At 46.3% G+C, this 8,525-nt stretch overlaps 2 protein-coding genes across 4 annotated transcripts in view; one reads left to right on the forward strand and one right to left on the reverse strand.

Moving 5' to 3' along the window:
* The window catches only part of ATP4A (ATPase H+/K+ transporting subunit alpha), a 25,783-nt gene extending 24,794 nt beyond the window's left edge, over positions 1 to 989 (forward strand). The window contains exons 22-23 of the mRNA XM_007429452.3: positions 123 to 214; positions 451 to 989. Of these exons, the coding sequence (XP_007429514.1) occupies positions 123 to 214; positions 451 to 479 (121 nt within the window). The 3' untranslated portion in view covers positions 480 to 989. The remainder of the gene's footprint in view (positions 1 to 122; positions 215 to 450) is intronic.
* TMEM147 (transmembrane protein 147) lies at positions 818 to 7,438 on the reverse strand. Of its 3 annotated transcripts, none has more exons than XM_088139987.1 (8): positions 7,237 to 7,438; positions 6,639 to 6,775; positions 5,958 to 6,027; positions 5,748 to 5,813; positions 4,793 to 4,929; positions 4,526 to 4,610; positions 3,690 to 3,811; positions 818 to 2,995 (listed from the first exon to the last, which is right to left on the reverse strand). In XM_088139987.1, exons 2-8 carry the CDS (start codon positions 6,713 to 6,715, stop codon positions 2,875 to 2,877), a joined length of 678 nt encoding a protein of 225 aa, XP_087996113.1. In that variant the 5' UTR covers positions 6,716 to 6,775; positions 7,237 to 7,438; the 3' UTR covers positions 818 to 2,874. The 3 variants fall into 3 exon arrangements, with proteins under 3 accessions (XP_087996113.1, XP_087996111.1, XP_087996112.1); XM_088139985.1 differs by having other exon boundaries at positions 7,224 to 7,438; XM_088139986.1 differs by lacking the exon at positions 7,237 to 7,438 and adding an exon at positions 6,950 to 7,215.
* Between the last annotated feature and the right edge of the window lie 1,087 nt (positions 7,439 to 8,525).

The following is an 8,525-nucleotide window of genomic DNA, read 5'->3' on the forward strand; positions in this document are numbered from 1 at the left end:
ATGCTCAATTCCTGTCTGTCTCAAGCCACTCTACTCAAAGACAATTCAGCTCATCAGAATGACTTTAGCAAAGTTATGTCAAGCTTAACTTTGTCCATTCCCTTGTTCCCTTTCCCTTCTAGATTCCAGTGGTGGTTAGTGCCTCTACCATTTGGCATGCTCATCTTTGTGTATGATGAAATCCGAAAATTGGGAGTCCGGAGACACCCTGGAAGTAAGTTACAAGAATGGGTAAGGAGAGGAAGGAGGCAAGTTGATGTAAGGTTCGTGGAAGGGTTGATTCAGACATCTTCTACTGTGTTTCCCAATCTTGGATCACTCAGATGGTATTGTACTACTAGCAAGAGTCAAGGCTACCCAGTCTGCCTTTCCATCATCTGACAAATTGTTATAGGTCTCAATGATAATCATCATCCTTAACCTGATCCCAATGTTGTTTCTTTCCTCCAGGTTGGTGGGACAAAGAACTTTACTACTAAAGATGGAACTCTGGGGATGGTACGTCCCCACTGGCACTGTTTGTGCTGCCTGGGCTGCTCCCTGTGGGTGCAAAATACTACCAAGAATTTGTGTTCTTCATTAACTCTATGTTCAACAAAGCTTGCTGCATTTTTTACCCTTCCTATGACGACGTCCCATATCCCATACATCCTGCTCCAACTACTCCAGGACAAGAATCTACTCATCATCAAGAAAATATTTGGGAATGCTGATATGCTAGGGGAGATGGGGCTGTGCCTGAGATGGCAGCCAAGTATAGAAATTAGTACTAGTGTAAAGCTCTACATTCTATGAACTGCACAATGTTTTTTTTAAAAAAAAAAAAAGCATAGCAAGTTTCAACCCCCCATGATAAATCTCAAAGAGTGTGTAAACAAGGCAGTATAATCTCAAGGAAGAAACAAGGACAGGTTGAGTAAGAGGTTTGCTTAGGTCTTCCCTCTACATATGAAAAGCAGAATTTAAATAAACTTATATAAAATACACAATGGCACGCTGGTATCACTTTCGACTTCTGCATGATTTGGACTTTCAGTCTGCTTGGATGAGTAGTTCCTGAAGCACAAAGATTACCCAGCAGGAGAAATTTCACACAGTACATTAAAGGAAAACAGAGGAACACATACACCGGCAAGCAGCCTCAGTTCAGGATAACCAGACAATGAAGCTATCAAAACATAGTTTCTGTTCTCCAAGTTCCAATTATCCTACAGTGCAATGGACTGCAATGAGGAAAAAGATTAAGAGGATACACGCATCATATGTACCAAGCAAACAGCATGACTTACATACTTGTACCATTCTTTATGATGCAAGTCAATAACTGTGTTGTTTGCATAATGATGTTATTCTGTCGTCATTGTAACGGATGCGAGTTATCAAATGGACACATCATACCACCACCACCAAACCACTTCCTTTACTTGTGAGACACTTCCCTTCCTCCATGGCTACCACACCGTGAATAAAGAGAATGATCCCTTCCTCTTTCTCCAGTCCATTCACTCACCTATATGGAGTTTTCAGTCACCAGCCACTAACTCTTAAGACTGAATTAAAGGAAAGAGTCATTGTGCCCACAAGGTCTCTTTTAATAGCTTTTAAGAACCCAGTCCCTGCAGAACAATTTGAACACACCCCAAGAGTCACACTTACCCACTTTGGGCTAGCATACTTCATATAACTGTACATGTTTGTCAATCATTACTATCAAAAGAGCTAAATATAGGAATTGTATATGCCTTGGGACAAAAATGCATCTTTCAGCTTCTGTCACTTTATAAGTAGGAAGGACAAATGGATATATATGCACATGGATTTGAAAAACATTCTAGAGGTTTTCAAACAGTGTCACCCTAATGCTCCTTAAATCAAGCCAGTAACTGTTCATATTCCCTGAACAACACACAAATGGTTTGCAGAGTGGGGAGAACTCTCTTGCTGCCAAGAGTCACGCAGACGAGAGGGCACTCTCAGAAGATGGTGACTGTCCATGTAACCTTGTGTTTCCCATCACTATTGGGATCTACATCACAACATCCTCCATCATGATAGCCCCTAGCAAAAGTAGCATCCATTCACTGTTGCCACATGCAAAGAGAAAAATCAAGACCCTTTTTATTATCCCCATAACAAGCCAAACCAAAAAACCTAGTTTTAATTTTGCCATTTTACCCCCAGCTACATATGGCTTTAACCACAAACCTTTCATGTTGACCAAACCCTAAATAACCTGAGTTTTGGATGTAATTCAAATGTTATCATTAAAATTCATTGTGGCGTTACTGTCCAGTTTCTCCAAACCTCAAACTGCAACCAGTTTTAGGTTAGATAATATGGCAACAGTATCTACAAGGGAAGAATAATGACAGGTACATCGCAATGCAACGATAGAACTGCAATACAACTCACATACTTGCATCCAATGTCATAACGCAAGTAATATGTGGCACCTTTTGTATGATGGCCTTATGATGTGCTGTCATTTTGACATCATCGTGGCTGGTTACGGATGCCAACGCAACACGACAACTCTAAGACCGAACAGGCTAAGGATATGAAATGGTCGTGTGTACTTGCTGGTTTAGTGGTATGTGTCAGCCAGTCTTGCTGGCTTAGCAGATTGTATAAACACCATCATAGTGTAGGAAGCATGTTTAGACAACAGCCAAGGGATTCAAACCGGGCAAAATGTAAATAATACTTTTTAAATTAGTATCATGTATCGGAATGTCACAGAGACCATGACTGGAACCGATCTCACAGCAGGAAGGATCAAGTCACGCACAGCCTTGCAAACGGAATCCGTAGCGGAACGATCTTAGGATGCACAAACGAGAGGTCTCCCAAGTTGGAGTAACAATCATTGGAACCTCAGTTACTGTGCACCAGGGTGACAAAGAGAGTCAAGGAGCTGAAGGAAAGGAGGCCAGTGATCGCTGCTTTGACCAAAAGTGCGGTCCAGCTACCCAGGAGAAAGACGTGCACAAACGATCTAGAAAAGCAGAGAGAAGTAGGTGAGGCCTGAGATTGGAAGACTGGCAAAGAAACCACTGCTGCTTCAATATCCAAAGCTTGATTTGCACATCACGGTGAATCACGGTACAGTGAATCAGCATTTGAGAATTAACTGCTTTTAGCTGAACTCACACACGTGGTCAGCAACCAACTCTCCTTTACAAAACACGATTGTTGAGTTTGTAACACAAAAACAAGACCCAACGAGCCACGTGATGACTTACTGTGTTGGATGAATACAACCAAAGGCAACCACAGAGCGGGGCATCCACTGGGGGAGGATCAAAAAAGTCAAGATGGTGGTTCTGATCACTCCCCCCATCTTTACTTTTTTGACCCACCACAAACATTGAGAAGGGAAAGTTCTCCAAGCATTTCAGCAAAGAAGAGTCTTGTTTCTGGTTCCACCATACAAGAGGAATTTTAAAAGAAAGGGGCCATGGTGAGGATGTGGGAAGCACAGCTTCAATTCCTCACTCTCGCATAAAGGTCACTTAATGACTTAAGCTGCTGGAAGAAATTATTTTTATACGGAGAAAAAAATGAAAGGGGATGCAAGGATTTGAACATAGGGTCTGCAAGTTCCCAATGTTTTCCCCTCCTCAATGAGCTCCAAATGATGTCCCCCCGCCAGCTCCCTCTGCCACATTAATTCCACCATGAGCACTCACTCCATAAAGAAGGCTTTGTAGACACTGACACCCAGGAGGAAAGTAAGGGGCAGTCGGTAATGTTTGGGTAAATCATAGCGGGTGAACATCCACACCAGGGCAGCGGTGGCGATATAATGAACCTGAAGGGACACAAAAGAAGGGAGAAGGAAAGATTCCCAAATGCTTTCTGAAACAGAACTATCAAGCAGGTGCAACTCAACTGGGACTTATAAAACACTGCAGCATAAAATGCCAATATGTTTCTTCCAATGCTATCTGGCCAGCCAGCTCTGCCCTTGTCCAATATCCTCCCTTTCATTGCCCTCTATGCTCAGGCTCCCCCGTGTGCTTTCCTGGCCCCTGAGCTTGCTCAGCGTCCATTTTGGCTCTTGGGGAAAGCACTATTCCTTAGACTTTTCTTCTACCCAAAAACAGTTTGGGAAAGTATTTGTTGGAGTCATGTTTGGAAAGCTCCACATTCACAGAATGATCTCGCTTACTTCCCAGCTACCTACATTAAAAAAAAAAAACTGTATTAATGAAATAGTGTTTTAAAATTAAATCTAGTAAATGCATGAAAGCATATGACCATCCTATCTGGGAAATACTATTTTACTCTTTCACGTGCAAAGTTCAACAGTTCTAATCAAAGTTCAACAGATCTAATCAACTGATTGATTCCAATCTTTTAACTAGATAGCCAATCCAAATGTATACAGTGGGGAGGCGGGCCTCATACATTACCAAGACCCCCAAACACATCATAAGTTCCTAGTCCTCAGTAATTAAATCCTGTCGTATGAGGTATTATTTTAGAGAAGCTCAACCAAAACAGGGAGAAAAGTAGCACTTACCAGGCTAATGTTGGAATCAATACTCATCTGAATGTATTTCCAATCAAACTCAATGCCACGAGCTCCCACCCACAGTGGGATGCATCTGTGGGAGCACAGAGGCAGTTAGGATGGGACACACCATAGAGAGAGGAATACATAACTTTGCACAGCAGCTTCACAGGCTGCATCCTTGAGCAGGCATAAAAAAGCGGGCAAGCAAAGGCCAATCTAGCTTCTCCCACCCCTCTTCTGAGCTCCACCCCCATTTCTATAAACCCAACTCACCGAGACATAATGAGCTCCGCCGTGGCCCAGCCCAGGGCAGCTACCATGATCTTGTATTCCCCCTTCCCCGCATTCCGGGACATCACCAGGTGCAAACCCACCAAGTCAGCCAAGTCTACGGTGGCTTTCATGAATTCCTGAAGCACAAGAAAAAGCTCAGAAGCAGACAAGCCAACTCGGCAGGCTGTTTCAACCCCCAAGGTTCCCCTCCTGCAAAACCTCTAACCCAACAGCACTGCTGTGGAGTGCTTCCAAAGAGCATTCAGCAAGGTCCCCTGAACATGAACTACAGGCAGCAGCCAGTATTCAGAGTTATGCTCCAACAACTTACACGATTATTATTTGCTAATGGAAGCTAGGTTACTGCAGATTCACAAAATGTACTCACCCGCCACCGTAACGTGCTCAAACCCCAAAGTACTCTGCACTCAAAAGGTATCATTCTCAGCCAGATGGTCTTACTTAGGGAGGTAGATGGCTGTTTAACAAAACTTTCTGCCGCCTTGAGCATTTTACATAGCGAAGAAGAGGATGCTAACCTTTTCAGGAATAGGTCCCCAAAGGCGAACATGAAATTTCAGTTTCAAAAATGGCTGCAATCCCCACAGGATCACCAAATCTCGAAAGATTTTGGTGATCGTACTCTCAAGATCTCACAGAAGAATGCCCTCAGCACCTGAAATGGTCATAAGATCTCAGCAGCAGCAAGAAAATCTCGCAGGATTCGGTAACCTCTGAGGTTTTACCCAGTGTTTTAAACAAAATTATTTAATTGGGAGATTCCACTGAAGCAATGTGGGCACATATTGTCAATCCCTGATGGAAATGCACAGAAAAATCCACCGGGAAAAAGATCGCTGTCCTTTGGATCTTTGTTTTGCAAACACACCAGCCTCTTGAGCACCTGGCAGTGCACAAAATGCCAGCTTCCTTCCTTGCCAACAGCCAAACTTACTCCAACAAAATCATAAGCTCCTGCACCACCCTCCCAAGTTGGAAAGAACGTAGCTAAAAACAGCATCTGTAAAAGAGGGAAAGAGAATGAAAAGAGAAAAAGAGAATAATCTACCACAACAGCTTTTTGCTATTATAGGCCTCATATTTTTGGACCCAGGTTCACATTCAACCCTTCATCCCTCCTTCAGCAAGGCATGTTAGCCCATACCTTGCACAGCTGGACAAAGAGGTAGGTGGCTCCTGCTTGCACACATCGCCAGAAGGCATTATATTCTGACCTATGTGAGAGAGACAGCACAACCAAGCCTTGGATAAAATCTCTATTTTTGCACACCAGGCTGGCAATTACACCATTAACAATGAACCAAAAGGTTGCTGCACCATCTTGCAAAACATGCTGGGGCTTTCAGGGGTTACACGCCAGTGCAAACTCCCAGGCTCTCAAAGCACCATTTAGAACAGTGTTTCTGAAACTTGGCAACTTTTAAAATTTATGGATTTCAACTCCCAGAATTCCCTAGCCAGCCATGAGCCAGTAAATAAAAGCTGATTAGTTTAGACCACTGGGCAGTTGAACTCAGCCAGAAAATACCATAAAAGGGGCTAAAGAGATCTTTTAGTTCAGTGTTTTTCAAACTTAGCCATTTTAAGCTGTGTGGACTTCAACTTCCAGAATTCCCCAGTCAACATGCTGGCTGGGGAATTCTGGAAGTTGAAGTCCACACAGCTTAAAGTTTTCAAGTTTGAGAAACACTGGTTTAGATAGTGTCTCTGAAATGTGGTGTAGACCCAGATATTGTAAGCAGCCACAAATTCTCCCTCGCAGTCACTACCAGCCCATAATGCACATGCACACACACACCCTCTTCCAAGTAAGAAAGATACTCACAGGCCGCTGCACTTATACGTGATAAAATAGGGGAAATAGGCCAGGGCAAAACAATTCCCGAAGTGGAAAAGAGTCATCTTGGCAAGCAGGTGGGCCAGGCCGGGTGGCTTTTGCCACTTAGCACCGCAGGGATGGTCCTTTAGAGAAAAAACAACAATTAAGTATCCAGAGCCTTCGCGCACACGTGCACAGACGCGTCCTTTCTTTCTTCCTCACGTCCCACTCTGCCCTTCCCCGACGACCCCCTTCCAGACTACGACCCCCATCAGCCACAGCCAGCGTGGCCAGGCAGGGAGAGGGATTGAAGAGACCTCTTGCAAGCCTTGGAAGGCGGGAGCTCTCCCCCGGCTGGGCCTGCAGCACTCCCACGCGCGCGGGCCGCTGGGCTGCTCTTGCTCCCTACTGGAAGCGCCTCGGGGCAGGGCCCCGCTCCTTCGCTTGTAACAGCGCCCGAGCACCGCGCCCGCCGCTCGAGAAGCGCTCCCAGGAAAGCATCCCGCGTCCCTCTACGCATCTCCCCGCTGAGGGAATCCTCCTGCCCGCCCGCGCGCCCCTCAAGCCCTTTTCCCCCGTTCCTTCCCGTACTCGCTCAACATACACGTCCTTCTCCTCCTCAACGGCATCTGCGCGTGCGCCCACGGCACCGCCCTCCTCCGCCGGCCCTCGTTTGATGGCGGGTGTTGTAGTTCTTTCCCTGGGCTGCCCGCTTCTTTTTCCATAGGACCCGGAGGACGGGGTGCAATACAACCCCCATAATGCCTAGCGAGCTAGGGGCCGATGCATGGCGGGAGTCGTAGTCCTTCATTTAAATCACGTTGGCCTTAGCACGAAGAGCGCCATGGAAGGCTACTCGAGCGAAGGGGAGGGAAAGAGGCGGTGCGCCTGCGAGAGCGGTGCACTCTGGGAATAGCTGAGGCGAGAAGCCGCAGGCTCCCCGCGTTGATGGGAGTTGTAGTTCTCGAATCTAGTCTGGAGTACAGAACTTAAAAGAAGGTGTAGAGAATGCTTTTCGCCCGTTCGTCTTGCAGGTGGTTCTTCTGGAGCCTGGGCATTTTGCAGAAATACTCCAGAAATCTCACGCGTTGCGTTTCTTCCACGAAAAGGCATATCGCAAGGCAGCTGCAATCCTTGATCCGTTTACTTTGGGCTCCGTCTTCAGTTCTCGCTCAGCAGCGGCGTAAAGGCGCGCGAGGACTTCGGTTGTTCTTTCGGTGCCTTCCCCCCTCCCTTCTCTGCGGACTTGCGAAGGTGGGGCCGAGTCCTCAATGTACTTCAAAACAGCGGACTCCAGCCCCCTGCCTTATTTGGGGACCTGCTGTTGAGCAAACCCAGCCCGGACAAACCCACTGAAGTCAAAACCAGCCAGACTAGTAATGTTAAAGCAAGTCCCACTCCTTTAACATCACTGTAGTGCAGTGTTTCTCAACCTTGGCGGCTTGAAGGCGTGTGGACTTCAACTCCCAGAATTCCCCAGCCAGCCTAGCTGGCTGGGGAATTCTGGGAGTTGAAGTCCACACGCCTTCAAGCCGCCAAGGTTGAGAAACACTGCCCTAAGTGCTTCAGCAATAGTCATTGCCCATCTGATGAACGAAAGAGAAAGATGCTCGTTCTATCTGTCCTAGGACCCGGCAAATCGGCTTCTGCTCTCCCTCTCTTCTCCCTTCCTTCCTCTTGTCCCCCCAACCCCCTTTCTGGAATCCGCAAGGAGTCGGCGAGCCCATACTATTAGCTACAAAGGAAGCAGCGTTGTTCCTTTCCACTCGGACAAGCCTTTCCGAAGCTCAAGGCACCAAATGTTCGCTGAAGCCACTGGGAGCTCTACGGGGTATTAGCTTTTCCTTAGGTGTAATCCTGCTGCAGAGAGATTCTCTCTGACCCTTCAATGAA

This window comes from Python bivittatus, unplaced genomic scaffold (assembly GCF_059951505.1).
Source record: "Python bivittatus isolate LINGU-HERP-01145 unplaced genomic scaffold, Pbiv_v1 ctg000310_np1212, whole genome shotgun sequence".
In the NCBI taxonomy this organism is placed as follows: Eukaryota; Metazoa; Chordata; class Lepidosauria; order Squamata; family Pythonidae; genus Python; species Python bivittatus.

Coding starts and splice junctions, on each gene's coding strand:
- TMEM147 (XM_088139987.1), bottom strand. CDS start 6,715: ATGACTCTTTTCCACTTCGGGAATTGTTTTGCCCTGGCCTATTTCCCC. Junction 5,814..5,957: donor TCTTTGTCCAGCTGTGCAAG/GTATGGGCTAAC, acceptor CCTCTTTTACAG/ATGCTGTTTTTAGCTACGTT. Junction 4,611..4,792: donor GCGGAGCTCATTATGTCTCG/GTGAGTTGGGTT, acceptor GTGCTCCCACAG/ATGCATCCCACTGTGGGTGG.